We start from the raw sequence: 20492 nt of genomic DNA on the forward strand, positions 1-20492 counted from the left end.
TACTAGAATTATGAAATATATCCTATTAGGTTTTTGTAGATCACTAGAAAACATATCAGAACTAATGAATATTATTATCAATCAGACTTATAGGAGAATCTCAAAGGTCTCAAACAAGTGGTATAAGGAAAAGAGAATTGAGGCATGGCACTTGTGCTGTACTTGAATTTTATAGTGAATGAGTAATGATTCTATGATTTTTAAAAAGCAGAAATTAAAAGAAATATTTTGACAAATGACTTTCTAAATTAATGGAGCATTTGCCAGGAATTGATTAGGACTACCAAAAAGAAGTGTCCCTGAATAAGACATTCCACATTTTATAATTTTGGATAAGAGAGCTTACTTTTCATCTGAGGACCCTAGAGTGAAACCTGCTTGACAGATTTTCTTGTCCACATATCCAGCTATCTCATTCAGATGAATGGCCCCTAGCAGCAAAAAGAAAAAACATTTAGTCTGTTTCTTCATTCATAAATTGGGACACACAACCAAAGACTGTCAGAAGCTGGAAGAAAATTAATAGCACAAGAGGAAAAAAATGACAATAAACAGAGGGACTGACTCTTCCCCAGAGAAAACAAAAAAATTCTGTGACAGAAAAGAACTTGCAAGGTTTTGTAATTATTTTCTTCAAAAAGATTTGAGAAATTAGTATTTATAGAAAATAAGCAGGGTATAGAAAATGTTTCTGGTGTTTTCAAAAATTGCTGAAGTCAAAATCATGAAGTTACTATAAGTAAGTTAAAATGCCTGTAGAAGGATGTCAGGAAAAGTGAACAAACTCTCCTAAAACTTTGAAAAAGGTAAAAAGACAGAAATTTACAAGGAAAAGGCAAACAATATTGACAGTTCCAGGAGAAAGAAAATACTTACAAAGAAATCAAGATTAGCTTGGCATCATAGTTCCCAGAAATTTGACTTTAGAAAACAGAGAAGTAATACAAGCAGAGTTCTGAGGACGAGTATAATATTTTACCGCAGTACCCTCTCATGAAATTACTAGATTGTTTACCATCAAATGACAAAGAGAGAGAGAGAGATGAGAAATAATGGAACATGCCAAGATGTGCAATAAAAGGAAATTTCAGAGTAACAACTTTGCATTAGTCTTAAAATCAGTCAGTACAAAATTGATCCCAGCAAACAGTATGATTAAGAAGCTAGATAATCTTAGGTAATGTGGGGAAAAAAGCATTTCCATCAATGAGGAGAAAAAAGGCAGAAACTCTTGAAGAAGAAGGGGAGAGATCTCTGTAAGAAAGTCAAGGTTGCTATATTTAAATGGATAACCAACAAAGACCTACTGAATAGCACATGGAAGTCTGCTCAGTGTTATGTGGCAGCCTGGATGGGAGGGGAGTTTGGGGGCAGATTGGATGCATGTATAAGTATGGCTGAGTCCCTTCTCTGCTCACCTGAAACTATCACATTGTTTGTTAATCACCTGTGTGTGTGTGCTAAGTCGCCTCCATCGTGTCAGACTCTTTGCGACCCTATGGGCTGCAGCCTACCAGGCTTCCCTGTCCTTCACCATCTCCCAGAGTTGGCTCAAACTCATATCCATTGAGTTGGTGATATTCTTAGACTCAGGAAAACTGCCCACCCTCACAATAGAAGAAACGCAAAATAAACATACCCAAACACTTAGGAGACTGGCAAAGACCCAAAATGGTAAGATAAGCATACATTTTATCAATTTGGAAACTGAAGCTTATTGAATCAGAGTAGATTTCCTAAGTTTACACAGTTAATAATCATGTCCGGAATAGGTGAGTCTTTGACTTCTGACCGAATCCTGAAAGATTTCCACTACCTGTGCTTGGCTTTCTGTGCACTCAGTCTCCAGTGGTGGTGTTGATACTATTTGATGTTAAGTGGAGTTTTCTTTGTTCAAATTTACCATTGGTATAAAAGAGATCATCTGTATGAAAACATAATAAAACTGCATCTTATGTTGGTGTCTATTGTAGCTGTGTATTGCCCTAATAGGGATTTTGCAGAATTCTGTTGCTTTTCCAGAGTTCTTTACTTAGATTTCAGAAGCTGTGCTAACATGTCAGATGAACAGCAGTAGTACTGTGACAACACCCTCGGTTGGGGTCATCTGAGTCTAAAAGTAAAAACCTGTGAGTGTCCCTTCTGTCTCCTGACCAGCATCAGCAGTGATCTGTTACCTGTAACTGCTCCTATATGAGCAGCAGGTGAGGCCAAAGAGAACAAAAGCTTGACTTCCTCTTGGACTCTGAGGAGCCAAAGCCCTCTGCCTGGTACCCCCGCATCCCCGTTGTTTTCTCCCTCCTCATCCTCACCGTCTCTGCCTTCCCTGCTCTCAGAAGGTATGATTCCCTGGACTTATTTGTCTGTAGAATAGTGTTAGGTTGTATTGGAGGAAATTTTTTTCTTAATAATTTATCTTCATGCCAAGATACAAAAGTTATGACTAGTAAAAGGAGCTTCTTTCAGATAAAAAATGTTCCTTTGATAGGTTGAGGGACCATTATCTCCCCTCTGACTTCTGCTTACCGCGTGGTGACTAGAACAGGAGCTGAAATCTACTGTAACACCAGACATGTTTTACATTAAATCAGTGGTACACACTCCACTATCGGGAAGCATATAAAGGAAGTAACGTAACCTCAAAAGCACTGAGTCCTCAAAAGACTCAAATATCAGGGACTTCCCTGATGGATCAGTGGCTAAGAATCGACCTTGCAATGCAGGGAACAAGGGATCAATCCCTGGTCAGGGAACTAAGATCTCACATGCTGCAGAGCAACTAAGACAGGACACAGCCAATTTTAAATAGTATATCAGACTGGCAGTTTCTGAAGGTAGACACACCCTCATGTGCGTTGGCCAAGCCAGCCCCATTCCTGCAGAAAAGAGAGGATTCTGGCATTGTTCATCTAGCTCCTCTCTTGGCCCTGCGAGTTATTAAGGCTTTGTGGCTTAAACTCAACAGCTCTGTTTTAAAATACCCACTCAAGCTAGATGGTTCTAAATAGAACTAATGACAGCCAGAAAAAAAAAGGCCTGTAGGAACTTGCTCCGACACAGAGCTGATGTCTATAAACAGATTAGTAGAAGGAAGCAGAACATTTTCTATCGCTGTAACTTTTGTGTCTTGGCACGAAGATGAAATAAAATCATAGGAGAAAATTACCTCCAACAAAGCCTACCACTGTTCTACAGAGAATAAGGTAAAGAAGAGTTTAGTCTGCCCTCTCTCCATATACTTGTGTTTGATCAAGTCAATTTAGTAATTAACCATAAATATCCACTAGTTAGTGTGTGGTGCTAAAGATTTGACTACGGGGAAAAGAAATGACAAAATAGATGTAGAAGAGAGAATGAGGGACATTTTTGATCTGGGTTTTTCAAGAAGTTCAGCATAACTAATCCTTAGTTCAAACAATGACCGATAGAGCTAACTCAGGTTTTCACTTGCAGAAGAAGAGGGAGTAATATGCTTTGTTGTGTCTTTACTGAATTCTGGTGGATTTGCGATGTTTCAGGTGTAGAGCAGAGTGATTCTGACTCCCTGTGCTATACGGTTGATCCTTGATGTTGATCTGTTTTATATATAGCAGTCTGTATCTGTTAATCCCAAATTCCTGATTTATCCCTCCCCCAACTTTCCCTTTTGGTAACCATAAATTTGTTTTCTGTCTTTTAGTCTGGGAACAACATGATTAAAGAAATCCTGAAGTTACATTAAACTTATTGTTTGAACTGCTGATTAATAGACAAGAAAAAGATTTTCAGACTTTTTCCCTTGCATCTTCATGCAAGATTTCAAAAAAGGCTGGTAGGATAGTTTAAGAGGTAGAAGAGAAAAAGTTAAGTACATAAATAATCTGTTTATCAAGTATGTGTAGAAAAGCTACCGGGGGACGTAGCTATGCCCATGACTCCCAAATTTGTTAAAATCTCCTGGGGATCTTTAAAAATTTCAGAGCCAAGGCTACACCCCAGTTCAATTATCTCTCAGTCTCTCAGGGTGGAACACAGGCATCAGTTTTTTTGTTTTTTTTTTTAAGCTCCACAGGTGATTCCAAAGTTCTGAAAAATTTGGGAAACACTAGACTATGGAATAATATTTTTTTTGAAATACAGTTGGTTTATAATACCGTGTTTGTTTCAGATGTACAGCAAAGTGATTCAGTTATACATGTATATTTTTTCAGATTATTTTCCATCATAGGTTATTATAAGATATTGAATACAGTTCTCTGTGCTGTATAGTAAATCCTTGTTGCTGATCTCCTTTATATATAACAGGATAATACTATTGTATTTGTCTCTTAACCCCATACTCCTATTTATCCTATTTCTCCCTCCCCCTCTTTCCCCTTTGGAATGATATATTTATCTTTTAACAGTATTAACAACTATGAGATTTTTGTGCATCATTATTGAACATTAATAAGTAGTTATTTTCACAACTTTCCTCATTTATGTAATGTAATTGTTTCAACTGTTTTTTCTACTTCAAGAAAAAAAATAAATGTTTTAACATCAACATCATGAGTTCTGCTTGCTAAAATCATACTTGCCTTCCTCTTCTATTTTCATATATCAACAGGAATTGGCAGCAATGAAACAGATTATCACTCACATGCGTAGTAAGCGTTCTGAGGACAACTTACTTTTCACTAAAATGGAATCCAAAAATGTGACAGAAAATCAGAAATCAAAGACTTTGAATGCACCTAAAGAACCTGAAGACAATGTATTTATACCCAAACCAACATTGTTTGTAAGTACAACAAAAATTAATTTAGAATGTTAGTCTTTGGTTTTCACTAAATATATTTGACTTAAATGTCCTTCCTCTCACTCATATTGGTTTCAGACTAACTATAGTCATTTTACGAGAGGGCCTTGAAAGATCTGCGTTAGTCCCTTTTATAGTTAGCATATTGAATTTGCCCAGTAATTAGCTTTAATACAGCATCTTCCATTCTCCAGGGACAAATTTTAAACAAATCAGAAACTCTTGATTTGACTGGTTTCCAGCATGATCTCTCAGTTTTCATTAGGATGTAGCTGAGATCATACCTCTTTTGAAAGATTTTCTCTTGTATATAAAAGAAAGTTTATTATAGAAAAAAGAGAAAATGCAGATAAGCAAAAAGAAGTTTGTTTTGGGGGTTTTTTGTTTGTTTGTTGCTATTTGTTGCTGTTTGGCCGTGCTGCATGGCTTATAGGATCTTAGTTCCCTGACCAGGGATTGAATTCCAGCCCTCAGTAGTGAAAGCGCTGAGTCCTAACCACTGGACAGCCAGGGAATTCCCTGTTTGCATCATTTATAAATTTACATGAGAATAAAAAGGATGTAAAATATCACCTATCCCCTCTTATTTGTAAAATAATGTATTTTGCTGTAAGGAGTTTTCTTGTAAAGTATAAAACCAATCATATTAACATAAACCAAAAAACTGAAATGCATTATTATGTAAAAATGTATATGCACAGAAAGTAGTCAAAAAAACAAGAAATTAGAAAAATTTGGACTAAAAGCTGAGAAAATAAATTATGAAATATTGAAAATGATGTTTTAATAAGTAATGAGAATTTAACAGAATCAAACTAAGAGTAACTTTATTAAATATTTCACTTTACTTCAACACGGTTACCCCTCCATGCCTTAATTTCTCAGAAGAGGCATGAGTTTTAACCATCTGAGCATAGAGACTCAAAGCCAGAAAGATTTTCTGTATGATATTCTGAGTCAATGAGTCCCCAGAATCTTAAACTTTTTTCAACTCCCTGGATGATTATAATAATCGGTCAAGTATGGGAACTTCTGATCTAAGCTGTTTCATTATACATTCAGAACATGCTACTCAAGATCAATGAGATGTGAGAGATTGCTTGGTGATTACATAGTTCAACCTCCTTTTTCAAAAAAATGACAGAGTTACAATCTAAATGAAATAAGGGATAATTATCATAAGGATCTATGTGGCAATAGACTGAGCTGACAGAGTGGAGAAAACAGCAAATCTAGATTGACCAGCCTGGGAACAAGGCAGCTCTGTGGATTTCCACGGCTGAGTCCACGGATCTTTTCCTGTAGTGGTCCTTTGGCTTCTCACTGTTTCTCTCCTTGTGTCTGCTCACTCATAGTTTCCACTTCCTTATCTACTTGCTCACGGTTCCTTGTCTTGAGACATGTTTCTCTGCATCCTTTCCCTAATCTGTTCTCTTCTAACTAGTTCTCTCTGTATTTTCCAAAAGCAAGAATTGAATCGGCACAGTTCCTCCTTATTGGGGAATGTATACCTCTTGTGGCAAGACGTGTTAAGGTTATTAGCCAGCTACTGAATGGCTGCCCTTACTGAATGGACCAGGGATCATCTGGTATCAAAGAAAGCTGCCTAGGGCTGTTCATTCAGAAGGGCTACAGCTAGGCAGGCTCTCCTCAGAAAGTCAGCCAAGATTATGGCAGACACTGTGATGTATCTGTTATTATAGTCTACAAGAAGAGAGCAGATTGAATACATAGGTGCTAATGGGAAGTGCAGGGTCGGATGAAAACCGCATGGTCCAGCTACATACCCTAAGCCTATCACACGCTCTGCTCTGCTTTTCTGACCCTTCTCTGTTTCAAGCAATGAACTACTCTTTCTGACCCTGACCTCCTACACGTCTGACTTTAGGTGGGTAACCTGATTCTGATATCCTGAAATCCTGACTGTCACCAGTACAAAAGTAACAGATTTCTCCAGGATGTCAAGATAAGGTTTTACAAAGAGAAGACAGTTAAGAAGATTTGAAATATAAAGTCTTAATTGAGTAGTGTTTATTTCCTCCTTTATGCTTATCTGTATTTTCTTTTTTTCTACAATAATCTTTTTCCTATATACTAGAGAAAATGTTTCAAAAGAGGTGTAATCTCAGTTACGTCCTAATGAAAACTGAGAGCTCATGCTATAAACCAGTGAAATCAAGACTACGTTGCTAATAATGTAGAATTTGGAATGGGAACTGACCGGGTCACCTGGGACGAGTCACTGAAATGCCCTGAACTGGTTCTTATCTATAAAATTAGGAGTAAGATTACATGAAATGAGGCCCGGACTTCTTTTATACTAGCATCCATGATTATCTTAAAGCATCATAATTTCTACAGTTATTATTTTGAGTATTTTCAATTTTCCATAGCAATGCTTTTCTTATGTTTTCTCTGATCTTGTTAATAGGAATTTATGGTGCTAATATTTGAAAGTAAGATCTAATCATTACATAATTTTATGGTTCTATAGCTAAAATGGAACATTTCTAATTTACTTCCAGATCCTTCGGCTGAAATTATTTGCTGTTGGTATTTTTCCCTAATATTAAATTCAATAATGGAGGGATGGATAGGTGCGTGTTTATATATACACTGAAAATATGAAGAAAACACACAAAGCCCCTGTTAAACGGGCAGTAGGGTGAAGGTGGATTCCCTGGTAGCTCAAATGGTAAAGAATCGCCTGCAGTGCAGGAGACCCGGGTTCGATCCCTGGGTTGGGAAGATCCCCTGGAGAAGGAAATGGCAACGCCCTCCAGTATTCTTGCCTGCAAAATCCCGTGAACAGAGGAGCCTGGTGGGCTACAGTCCATGGGGTCAGAAAGTCAGACATGACTGAGCAACAGACACTTGCAGGGTGAAGGTAGAGCCGAGTTGGAGAAGAGAAGGGGGAAGAATAAGAGCTTACGACATTTTTCTTCACAGAAGCTTATAATCATATAAATGTTCTGCAGTGTTCCTGTGATATTTACATACAAAGACAACCCCACAAGGTGCATTTTTTTTTTTAATGTCTTTCTTTTTTTTGGTTGGCTGTGTCAGGTCTTAGCTTCAACACTTAGGATCTTTCCTAGCAGCTAGAGGCTTCTCTCTAGTTGTGCTCGTAGGCTGCAGAGCAGATGGGCTCCGTAGTTGGTAGCTCTCAGGGTCTCCAGTGAGGCACCCGGGCTCTAGTTGGAGGACATAAGCTTAGTTGCTGTGCTACACATGGGATCTCTGTTTCCCCGACCAGGGATGGAGCCCACATCCCCTGCATTGGAAGGAAGCTCTCCACCTCTGGACCACCAGGGAAGTGTCTCCCACAAACTGTATTCTGTAGGAAGACTCTCGACTGCTGAAATCACACATGTTGGCAGGGTTATTTTTCAGGCATTTTTGATGGACGAACAAAGACTAAATTAAACCATAGAGTGTAAGTGCTTTGAGGAAAGAAGCTGTGTTCCCATTGCCTTACACAGCACGTGATCAAAGCAGATAATAAATATTTGGTAACATGGGACTTAAAGAAACAGTTATTTGCCTCCCCAATTTAATTATCGTCTTAGCTGTTTAAACTCTGTGGGGAGTTTTAGTGTTGAACTAAATAAACTACATGAGGTCACAAAGAGTCGGACACGACTGAGCAGCTGAAGAACAACAAATAAACTATCAGGAAAGTGAAAGCTGCAACTCGTAAGACGATGTGCTGTTTCTGCGTCAGGCAACACCGCTCAGTCTCTTTCATCCGAAACTCACACATTGTTCCCACCAATAATCTGCTTTCTCTTTCAAGGTGGTTTTAGCTGTCCTAGCCGTTTTTTTCCCGAGCCTTACCTACCCCCTTCCTAGAAGAGAACAAGAACTATTTGAATCCTCTTTGTAGCAACTCTCCTCTCCTCTCAGAGCAGCATGGAACTGTCTTTTGCTAGTTTTCTGTTCCTTTCCCAAAATACCTTTATACTCAGGATTCATATCATTGTCATTATTTTGTCAATACTTTCTTTAAATATATATTAGCAACCCCACTGTTAGTCTTGTCTCCAGGTAGATTGTGGTGGTTTGGTTGCTAAGTCATGTCCAACTCTTTGCAGCCCCATGGACTGTAGCCCACCAGGCTCCACTATCCATGGAATTCTCCAGGCAAGAATACCGAAATGGTAACCATTTCCTTCTCCACGGGAATCTTCCAGACTGAAGGACCGAACCCGTGTCTCCTGCATTGCAGGCAGATTCTTTTACCGCTGAGCCACCAGGGATTGTAGGCATTAAAAAAAGAAAGAACCTGAATCTCCAAATAGAAAAGGGAACATAGTAAGAATATGCAGCACAAGTAGGTAATTGAAGGGTCTGAATTACAGGGTGTTCATGATAGCGTCCAGGTCTTGGCTTATACTGGTTACGTCATTGGCTAGTGTATGTTGAATGGGTAAGTTACATTTATGTAATTTTTACAAAAATGATTATATAAACCACTTGATTCTCAAGAAGTGATTTAGAAGGCTATGTGTAGTCATATGAAGGCAAAACATATTCAAGTAAGTTAAGTTGAACACATGTGTGCTGACTCTATGGAGGACCTAAGCATTATAGAGCATCTGTTCATGAAGAGAGAGTCAACTTTGGACTTCTCGGTCCAGTGCAGGGGGTGCAGGTTCAGTCCCTGGTTGGGGAACTAAGATCCCACATGCCTCTTGTGTAGCTAAAACATAAGAATAATTTTAAAGATAAAATAAAAATAAATACATTAAAAAGTTTGAAGTAAGTGTTAAAAAAAAGTCAGCTTTAAAGATGCTTGTCCTCTAAGATCAAAAATGAAAATAGTAAAAGGTGAAACTGGGTGGACTCTTTTAAAGGAAATACAAATTACTATGAAAATTCCAAAAAAAAAAATAATAATAATAATATGATGTTGATGGGCGCCAGGAAAGAAAGCATTGAGGTTGATCTTGAAGAATGTCTAGGATTTGACAAGAAAAGTAAGGGTTAATGAGTGAGAAATTCCAAGGACAGAGTGTAATATTCATCAAACATTTTCTAATTTGATCCTTTTCATTATTCAAAATGAGAATGTTTCATAATCTGATTTTACACCTCTCCTACTACATTCTTATGCCTGACTTTAGGCATTTCACCACTTAATGCTTTCTCTTACGACAAAAGAAAAATACACATCAATAAGGTATACATAGAGTTGTCTGATTCAAAGAGGCAGGAATTATTAGAATGGTGGTTACCAGAAAGCAGGGGAAATGGGGAGTTATTGTGTCTAATGTATGCAGAATAAGCATAATTTAAATAGGGTAAGTGAACTTTGCTAGTAGATTGAAGCAGCTCCAGCCATGTCTGAAGGCTCGGCGGCCAGTTGCTCATCATACCTCTAATGCTTTCTTGTCACATTTGTTTGGGAAGCTCTGGTTTCACTATTTCATGTTGAATCTAGATTTATCTCATCAGAACATGCTCAGACCTCAAGATATCTAGCTATGTCTATTTACATTTTTAAAAGTAATTTTGTAATTTCAGCTCTCAGGAATAGTAATAGCAACCTCTTTCTGATGTAATGTAGCTGTGAGCTAAATTAGAAATAAGGAGTCTTTTTAGTAAGCATGGAAGTAGAGCTGTGAGCACTGCATGATTTGGGGCAGTTTCTCGTTTAGTCACTTCCTTGGTAGGAAAGCTGGTCGACTCTCCTAGACTCATTTCAATTGAGCCCTGCCTTTGAGGACTCGTAAATATTTGTTTCTTTGATTCCTAGTCTGTATCTTTGTTTTCAAAATACAGTGATTATATCTACTAAACATAGTTATTTCTTTACTTCAAAAAAGTGGCGCTGGCTGAACATTAATAGATTCTTAATTTCTAGCTCTCTTTCTAGATTCCAGGAATAATCCACCAGGCGTATTGTGTCTGCATTTATCAGTCAGCATTCTTCTCAATGTTATAATCCCCAAGTTATATATTAATGTTTTAGTTGTCTGTTTCTGGATGATACAAAAGTAGCTATCTTATCAGTTTTTATCTCCCGAATCACGTTGTAACAGTAAATTACTTCTGGTTGGTTTCCAGTTAATCCCATCATTTGTTTTTAACCACAGCCCCCTGAGCTCTTTCCTAGATCTGGAATACAGTTTACTTCAGGGCCTGCTAACACCACTAATAATGGGAGGTTTTCACTAATTTGTACTGTTTCTATAAAGTTACAAATATAATTAACCTAAACCAGCTCAGAAAATTAAAGCAGTGTTTTGGCTCAGATGGTAAAGAAGAACCCAGGAGACCTGGGTTCAAACCCTGAGTCAAGAAGATCCCCTGGAAAAGGGAATGGCCACCTACTCCATTTTTCTTGCCTGGAGAATTTCATGGACAGAGGAACCTGGCAGGCTATAGCCCATAGGGTTGCAAAGAGTTGGACACGACTGAGCAATTAAAACTTATCTGCCCAGTACGAAAATTCACTCTAAGTTGTTTGTATGTGTAGGACTTCCCCGGTGGTCCCATGAGAATCTGCTTGCCAATGCAGGGGAGACAGTTTCCATCCCTGGTCCGGGAAGATTCCACATACCACAGAGTTGCTAAAACCGTGTGTCACACCTACTGAGCCAATGGTCTCTAGATCCCATGCTCCGCAACACGGGAAGCCCATTCACTGCAACTAGAAAAAACCCATGCACGGTAACCAAGATCCAGAGCAGCCAAAAATTAATGAATTAATTCAGGAGTTTGTATGTCTAATATATGTCTAATGTGTTTGTATATAAAATATATTATGAAAAGGGTTTCATATCACGGAACCTCTGAGAATCTTAATTTTTTTCAACTGTGAAATAGAAAATAAAGATGCTCCTCAGAACATTAACTCTGTTAATGACTGAAGAGACATAACAAAATTTGTTACCTAAGATACCATCTTATGGGTAGAAAGCTAAACAGCTTTAAGATAGTAACATAAAAGAAACACTACTGTTTAAATAGGTAAAAGAGTGGAATTAAAAAAGCAGTTAGTTCTGTATCTGGATTTTTGTGCCCACCTTATTTAGCAGTCATCTATCAGGGGTTGGCAGATTTTTCCTTAAAGCACAAGGCAGTAAATATTCTAGGCCTTAAGAGGCACATACCATCTCTATTGCATATTGTTTTGTCTTTTACCTTTCTTTAAAAATGTTAAATCCATTCTTAGCAGGCAGTCCATACAAAAACAGACCATGGACCATAGTTTGCCAGTCCGTGATGTATCTTAATGTAGTTTGCTCAGTACTAATCAGGAGTTGGTGAAGGCTTAGAAACTTCTAGTGTCTGGAACTTTGAGCCATCACTAATGGGTAGTACCTTACTGACACAATATCTAAAAACAGAGAATGCATGTGTCGTAAGGATCTGAAATCAGCTTTCCAGAATCACTATTATCTCCAAGGAATTTGTTTGACTTTTGCTAGTGTTTAGATAATAGATACTGATGTAGATGAGAAGTTATTCCCGGGTAACCTGAGTTTCAGACAGTGACTGAGGGCAGAAGTTTACCAGTACAAAGGCTGAGCATGCCTTGAGTTCATACCACAGAATATGCTATTTCCATATCTTACTGGTTATTATCATTCCCATTCAGTAATGGCAGTGTTACTTAGAATCATTAATACTGCCCACCTTGCTTGTAAATGGTGATGTTACCTGATTAGTTGGAGCCATATTATGGCATTACTGTAGTGGCATTTTCTTTCACATTGCATAGGGGCAACTCTTGAATATAAACTCTCGTGAGAATTCATAGCCAGACTTAAACAGAACTGAGAGGTGTCTATCATAGCTAACCCTAACATCATTCATTCATTTTAAAAAATGTTTATTGAGCCCCTACCTTATGCCAAGCACTGTTAGAGGTAATAAGGATATAAAAATTCCTTCTCCCATGAGCTTACTTACATTCTTTTATGAAAATTAAAGTATAAATCGACAAGCAAACCAAAAAACAAATTGTGGAGAAATTGGAAAATTGACAAATGCTATAGGAAAAAATAAAACAAGAACGGGAGTGAGGAATAGAGAGGGTTGGCCTCCTCAAGAAGGTGACACTTACGACTTGAAAGAAATAAAACCAAATGCTCAAGAGTTTTGAGCAGCTGGGTTTTGCTAAATTTCATCATTATCTTAATATTAAGTCAGTATACCCAGGTAAAATAGATTCCGATGGAAACTTGCTTTGCTATTAACGTAGGAAATGAGTTCCTGTTACTTTTTTTTTTTTTCTATTTTAGAGTACAAAATATCCAATAAAATATGTGACTTTCTGTAACAGCAGAGTCCCGGTAGCTCACACTGGAAACTATACCCTTTTTCAGTGTTTCTGCTTTTTTCGAAACATTTTTATTTATTTACTTTCTTTGACATGTACACACTGCTTTATTTGTTTGTTTGTTTTTCACTGCGCTGGGTCTTCTTTGCTGCAGGCAGGCTTTCTCTGGTTTCGGAGCCCGGGGACTACTCTCTTGCTGCAGTGCACGGCTTCTCCTTGCGGGAGCGTCTCTTGTTTTGGAGCATGGGCTCTAGGCATGCGGGCTTCAGTAGCTGTGGTGCACAGGTTCAGTTGTTCCTGGGCATATGGAATGTTCCCAGGCCGGGGACTGAACCCGTCCGTGTCCCCTGCAGTGGTGGATTCTTCTCTGTGCCACCTGGGAAGCCAAGAGGCTGATAAATGTAGTTTTTCATGACTCTCATAATAAAATCAGAGTTCTGTGTTTCAGAAGAGGAAAATAGATGTAACCCAGGCAACCAGCAGGCCATGCCGTAGGGTATTATTATTATTTTGGCCATGCAGTTGGTGGAATCTCAGTTCCCCAACCAGGGATCAAACTGGGGTCCTCTGCAATGAAAGCATAGAGCCCTAACCATGGGACTTCCAGGGAATCCTTTATTCGTTTTTGTATCTGTATAACCTAACACAAGGACCCGGTATATAAATAGGTGTTCAATAAGTTATTTAAAAAATAATCTCAACTACAAACAGTTCAGTTCATGTAGTAAAGTGTTCAGAGTTAGGATTAGAGAAGTAGTCTGGGCAATATCCCAAAGGCCTCTCTCTTCTAAGTTCAGTGTAGTTTGAACACAACAGTGATAGTGAAGTTCTCCCCAAAAACTTATGAATAAGGAACAAATGTTAGTCCTATGGGAGCAAGCTGTGAAACCAGTTTTAAATGGTTATGACAAAAGAATTGAAAAGTTCATTTATGAAGTGGAAAAGCAGTTAATCCCCAAGACAGAGGCCCACTTGACTGTGACAAAGCTACTTCATTAACACATCTGAAGAAAGAAGGTATTGGGAAGAGGGGATGGAGAGAGAATGATCTGCAATGGACCAGATACAGATTGAAGTCATCAAGAAGGACAATCTGCCATTGAAATGTTTGTTCTGTCCTTTATAAGTCTTAAGATTCCTTTTTAATATCAAAAGTTTTATTTACCAATGGCAGAAAATGAAGAGGAACTAAAGAGCCTCTTAATATAAGGGTGAAAGAGCAGGGTAAAAAAGCTGGCTTGAAACTAAGCATTCACAAAACCAAGATCATGGCATCTGGTCCTGTTACTTCATGGCAAATAGAAGGGGAAAAAATGGAAGCAGATTTTCCTTTCTTGGGGTCCAAAATCACTGTGGATGGAGACTGGCATGCTATGAAATTAAGACACTGCTCCTTGGAAGAAAAGCTGTGACAAACCTAGATAGTATATTCGAAAGTAGAGACATCACTTTGCAACAAATGTCCGTATAGTCAAAGCTACCAGTAGTTGTGTATAGCTGTGAGCCATAAAGAAGGCTGGGCACCGAAGAATTAATGCTTTCGAATTGTGGTGCTTGAGAAGATTCTTGAGACTCCCTTGGACAGCAAGAAGATGAAACCTGTCAATCCTAAAGGAAATCAACCCTGAATATATATTGGAAAGACTGTTGCTGAAACTCTAATACTTGGGCCACCTGATGTGAAGAGCTGACTCTGGGAAAGACCCTGATGCTGGGGAAGATTGAAAGCAAAAGGAGAAAAGGGCAGCAGAGGATAAGATGGTTAGTTAGTATCGCTTACTCAGTGGGCATGAATCTGAGGACAGTGGAAGACACAGGAGCATGGCGTGTTACAGTCCACGAGGTTGCAAAGAGTCAGACACGACTTCGCGACTGAACAACCACAACCATACATACTTAACGGGCTTCCCTGATGGCTCAATGGCAAAGAGCCCACCTGTGAATGCAGGAGATGTGGGTTTGATCCCTGGTTCAGGAAGATCCCCTGGAGAAGGAAATGAAAACCCACTCCAGTTTTCTTGCCTGGGAAGTCCCATGGGAAGAGGAGCCTGGCAGGCTACAATCCATGGGGTCCCAAAAGGGTCGGACATAACTCAGCAACTAAACATACACACACATACATACATAATACTAAAAGAACTTTTAGTATCAGTTGATTGAGAAAATGTAGATGTACAAATTCTGTGCCTTTTTCTTGGTCTATACAATTTGCTTTCACATTTTTTATCCTCGAGCCCCAGTTAAAACCAGTTTATATCATGACTTACTGAAGATCATAGTTTCTCAGAACGGAACCTAACTCCTCCTCTAGCAGATCAGCTAGCCTTCTGGTTTGTACTTTGGTTTCTTTTAGATTTGGTTAGCCCCTGTCACCTTTGAATTCTCTTGGAAGATAAAGCCTGGCTTTTCCCAGTTTCACCCTGAAGGTTTCTTTCACCTTTAATACTAAGGACTTTGGACTTTCTATTAAAGAAAAACTACTAAAGTGTTTTAATGCAGGTTTACATTTTAGAAAGATAAGCTTGGAAGGATTGTAGGTGATGAACAGAAGAGATAGTCAAATCAGAATTAGGATTCTTGCAGGAATGAAGCCAGAAATAAAGGCCCAAGGTAAGCCTTTTGGAGTCAAGGTAGAAAGAGAATATGTGTGTGAACTCACTCAGTCATGTCTGACTCTTTGCAACCCCATGGACTGTAGCCTACCAGGCTCCTCCGTCCATGGGATTTTCCAGGCAAGAATACTGGAGTGGGGTGCCATTGCCTTCAGGAGATCTTCCCCACCCACAGATCGAACCCAGGTCTCCCGCATTGTGGGCAGATGCTTTACCGTCTGAGCCACCAGGGAAGAAAGAGAATAAGGAATGTAAAAGATTTCTGTAAATGTTAAGGACTGTTTAGAATGAAGACAGCAAGTGAAAAAAAAAAAAGAAGAAGAAAGCTAAGATGAAGAGGAATCAAAATTTTTGGTTTAGATGACTGAACAAAATATGGTACCATTCACCAAGACAAAACATGGAGGATTGGGGGAGTTCCTTTTGACATACTGAATTTTAGTTGCCTTTAGGCGTTATGTAAAAGTATCTGTAGCTCAAGTTAGGGCTATGGTAATACAGATGGGGTCTGAGGAAGGAGATGGAGGGACTACTGGTGTATTTGGTGGTAACCGAAGGTGGCCAAGGGCATGGCTAAGGTCAAGAGGAGCTGACCATTGATGTCACTTCTAATATTTTGTGCATTCAGCTATGGCATATGAGAAAGATAAAATTATAAGTTATCATACTTATGTCAGTGTACATATATTTTTATGTATTTAGGAATGTGGTTCTTCATAATTTTAAGGAGATATAAGTGGGAAAGGAGTAATTGCATATGTGATTTATTATATAAAATAAGATGTTTTGATTGGAATCAGTACCTTATACAGATTTCTGAGTTTTATCACAGCCCCACCTTCCCTGCTCCTTTGTTACCACTCTGTATAGCCAGGCTCTTTTGGACTGAAATGATTGAGCAGTAAACCCAAGAAGTACTCTGGTTGGTCAGCATAACATCATACAGTCAAAACAAACAAACTTTTTGGCCAACCTATACTTAACAATTCAGAATACCCAAAGCACAATGATTTAGATCTAGAAATTCTTCACTAAGTAACTACTGAGTGAATGAGTATCTATATAGATAGATAAGACAACTAAAACGAAGCTGTGGCCTTGGTTTTTTTATAATTTTCTTTGAAAAATAGAATCAATTCATAAAATGCTCACCTCTGTAGAGTATGTTAAATGCAGACTTTAAGCCAGAAAACACAGCTGTCTGTTTTTTTAATAGACATTCCAGTGGGAGATTATTTCTGACAAAAGGCAAAATCTTTGCCCTTAAGTATCCTTCTGAATTATAGAAAGCAATTATTTACTATAATTTTACAGAAAAATTCCCAGCGTATATAGGTGCTTAGTTCTTTGAATTGCTTCTCTTGTACTCTTGTCCTTCTTATAAGCATTTTACTTAATTTTCTTTTATTCTTTTATTTTTTTCACAGACCAGGAAAGAAGCACCTGAGTGGTCTAAGATACAAAAAATGAAGACCTAATGTTTTGGACAGATTCCCGAAGTTCTTTTTCTGATGAGCAAGAAGTTTATCTTAATCATGTACTTGACATTTTTTAAATAGCTAATTTAAAGTTTAACTGAACATTAAATTAACAAATTTTATCATAATAATCAAAATACATAAAATGTAAATATTTGGTTTATCTATTTTGTTAAAAAATAAATATAGTGTACTCTATTATGATTTAAATTTTGGAACTTTCTTGATTCTTTGAGTCATTTTAAACATGTGGCTTATAACTATTTTGGTTAGCTGTTATACTGGTGAATATTTTCCTAACTACATAAGTTTTGTTAAATGTCATAACACAAATACCAAGACACTTTACAATTTTTAAATTAATAATCATTTGTGAAGAATACTAGAAAGCATTTCAAATGCCCGATAATGGTAGTCAAATATCATGTTAGTATATATGAATTGCTGATTCTTTCTTGGAGTCTGTTTTTTTCTTACATTTCATATTATTGCTCACCAATACAATCCTTTACAAAGTCTATTATTCCATTGGTCAAGTAAAAATTTGGTGAAAAGTGTCTTATTACTTTGGTTGAAACAGTGCTGATTCAGATGCAGTATGGACCAAATACCTAGTCAATGAGAAAAAATCAGTAGCATTTTCTATTTTTATTGTCATAAAATATGCTCCATTTCTTATTCAAGAGTTACAATTTAGAAGAAAGAAGTGGAGTGAAAGAGAAAGAAAAAGAAATATATTTTTATGTATCAGATTTTCTTAACCACTGTTGGCATAACGTGTAAAAGTAAAGTGAAGTCGCTCAGTTGTGTCTGACTCTTTGCGACCCCATGGATTGTAGCCTGCCAGGCTCTTCTGTCCATGGGGTTTTCCAGGCAAGAGTACTGGGGTGGGTTGCCATTTCCTTCTCCAACTGTTGACATAGAGGCTGGATAATTTTTGTTCAGGAAGGGAGTAGGGGGCAGTTCTTCGCTTTGTGGAATGTTTTACCGACACCTCTGGCCTCTACCACTAGATGAAAGTGGCATTCCCACCCACCCCCACCCCCAGTTATGACAATCAAAACCCTCTCTGTCCCCTTTAACTCCTAGTGAAGAACCATTGATACACATTTCATCAGTGATTATCCTTGTAGATATGAGAAAAGAATCTATCTGATCACTGTGTTCTTTGAAAGTTTACAAGTGTCATAAGCTGTTAGTTGAGTGTGAGAGAACAGAAAAAGCCTTTGATAATAATATACACTTGTAAATCTACTGTTGGCCTAAAAACCCTAATCTGCTGCTTCCCTTTTATTTCATTTGGATACATTTAAAATGTGATTTTCTGCAACAAAGTTTTGTTTGTTTAGCCTCTCTCAGGCACACATTCTAATTCCAGATACCTTTATAATTCATTAAAACTAAACATGTAGACATAATTTGTTTCCTTCCAAAATGCTAGAAGAGAATGTCTATTTTATTTTCAATTCTAGTTATTTATCTGAAAGCATTTTATAATTTAGTTCAGTCCAACTTCATTTGTTATATGTACATATTTTAATATAAAGGAATACTGATTGATAGTCCAAGTTAAAGTAATGGTGTGGGCAAAAACACAGAAGCAGGAAAATTTGGAGCTAATTTTAAAAATAGAAAATGCAGCTTTCGGCTTTCGGCTAGGAGGAGGCGAGGGTGCAACTTTCTTCGGTCGTCCCGAATCCGGGTTCATCCGACACCAGCCGCCTCCACCATGCCGCCTAAGTTTGACCCCAACGAGATCAAAGTCGTGTACCTGAGGTGCACCGGTGGGGAAGTCGGTGCCACGTCTGCCCTGGCCCCCAAGATCGGCCCCTTGGGCCTGTCTCCAAAAAAGGTCGGTGATGACATAGCCAAGGCAACTGGTGATTGGAAGGGTCTGAGGATTACAGTGAAACTGACCATTCAGAACAGACAAGCCCAGATTGAGGTGGTACCTTCTGCTTCTGCCCTGATCATCAAAGCCCTCAAGGAACCACCAAGGGACAGAAAGAAGCAGAAGAACATTAAGCACAGTGGAAACATCACTTTTGATGAGATCGTCAACATTGCCCGGCAGATGCGGCACCGGTCTCTAGCTAGAGAACTTTCTGGAACCATTAAAGAGATCCTGGGGACTGCCCAGTCTGTGGGCTGCAATGTTGATGGCCGCCACCCTCATGACATCATAGATGATATCAACAGTGGTGCAGTGGAGTGCCCAGCTAGTTAAGAACTGCAAAGGAAAAAGAAAAATAAAGGATCATTTGACAACCAAAAAAAAAAAAATAGAAAATGCAGTGATGAAGAAATTTTAAAAGTCTTTCTCCCTTCAAATCCCTATTTTTTCCCCTTTTCCTTTCATTTCTAGATATGAATTACTCCTTTAAAAAATACAGTTCTTTCTGTCATTTCCTACCACTAATAAATCCAGAATTAGATTGTGGTATGAAATCTTTTTGCATGACATTTGTGAATTTTCTATTTCAAGTGCCACTTCTTCCAGAAAGTTCTATCTGTTCTACCATAATAATCTGTATTGTGTACTCTGTACTCTATATCTCTAATTCTGCTTGCCATATTTTATGATTGTTTACTTGTTCATTTCCTTGAAGGTAAGAACTGTTTCTTAAGCTTTTTTGGTTCACAGTATTTAGCACTGTGCCTTGAATTCAAGCTATAAATGTTAATTTGATAAGTTGGGCACAGATGAGATACAATGATGTAACTTTTTTTAATATATTAAGAATTAGAGGGATTTTTTTTCGTGTCATAGACTCTGTTCTAGCTCATTTCTTAATAGCACTACAATCCTTGCCTTTTCTTTCAATTTCCAGACCTTCATTTTGTCTTTTTAAAAAAATTGCAGTAAAAAACGTAAAATTTACATAAAATAACATAAAATTTACCCATTTTTAGTTGTAGGGTTCAATATGTTGAGTATATTCACACTGTACAATAGGTCTCTCAAGCTTCTCCCTCTTTCAAATCTGAAACTCTGTACCCATTAACCCTTTCTCTCACCAGATCACACAGTGACCCAGGGTCACTGTATTGTACAGGCAGGGATGGATAATCAGCAGGGGTTTAAATCCAGATTCCTGCCTTTAGGGGAGATTGAACTTGTTAATGAGCCAGATTCCCTTTCGTTTTAAGGTCCTAAGAAGCAGCATGCATGCGTGCTGAGTCCCTTCAGTCATGTCCGACTCTTTGTGACCCTCTGGGCTGTAGCATGCCAAACTCCTCTGTCCATTGGATTTCCCAGGCAAGAATACTGGAGTGGGTTGCCATGCCCACCCAGGGATCGAACCCATATCTCTTAGGTCTCTTGCGTTGGC

The 20492-nt window shown here is 38.2% G+C and overlaps 2 protein-coding genes across 5 annotated transcripts in view; both read left to right on the forward strand.

Annotated features, from left to right (window-relative positions):
* PIBF1 (progesterone immunomodulatory binding factor 1) overlaps nt 1-17370 on the forward strand; it is a 222445-nt gene extending 205075 nt beyond the window's left edge. For all 4 annotated transcript variants that reach the window (XM_043891786.1, XM_043891787.1, XM_043891788.1 and 1 more), the window contains 2 exons: nt 4589-4762; nt 17110-17370. In XM_043891786.1, the coding sequence (XP_043747721.1) occupies nt 4589-4762; nt 17110-17160 (225 nt within the window). In that variant the 3' untranslated portion in view covers nt 17161-17370. The remainder of the gene's footprint in view (nt 1-4588; nt 4763-17109) is intronic.
* Nucleotides 17371-18805: 1435 nt separating this feature from the next.
* Nucleotides 18806-19443, forward strand: LOC122686620 (60S ribosomal protein L12). The gene has a single exon (XM_043891790.1). It carries the CDS (start codon nt 18890-18892, stop codon nt 19385-19387), a length of 498 nt encoding a protein of 165 aa, XP_043747725.1. The 5' UTR covers nt 18806-18889; the 3' UTR covers nt 19388-19443.
* Nucleotides 19444-20492: the final 1049 nt, after the last annotated feature.

Source organism: Cervus elaphus, chromosome 30, assembly GCF_910594005.1.
Source record: "Cervus elaphus chromosome 30, mCerEla1.1, whole genome shotgun sequence".
In the NCBI taxonomy this organism is placed as follows: domain Eukaryota; kingdom Metazoa; phylum Chordata; class Mammalia; order Artiodactyla; family Cervidae; genus Cervus; species Cervus elaphus.

Bases quoted from the DNA above. Each gene is read 5' to 3' on its own strand.
- LOC122686620 (XM_043891790.1), top strand. From the start codon at position 18,890: ATGCCGCCTAAGTTTGACCCCAACGAGATCAAAGTCGTGTACCTGAGG.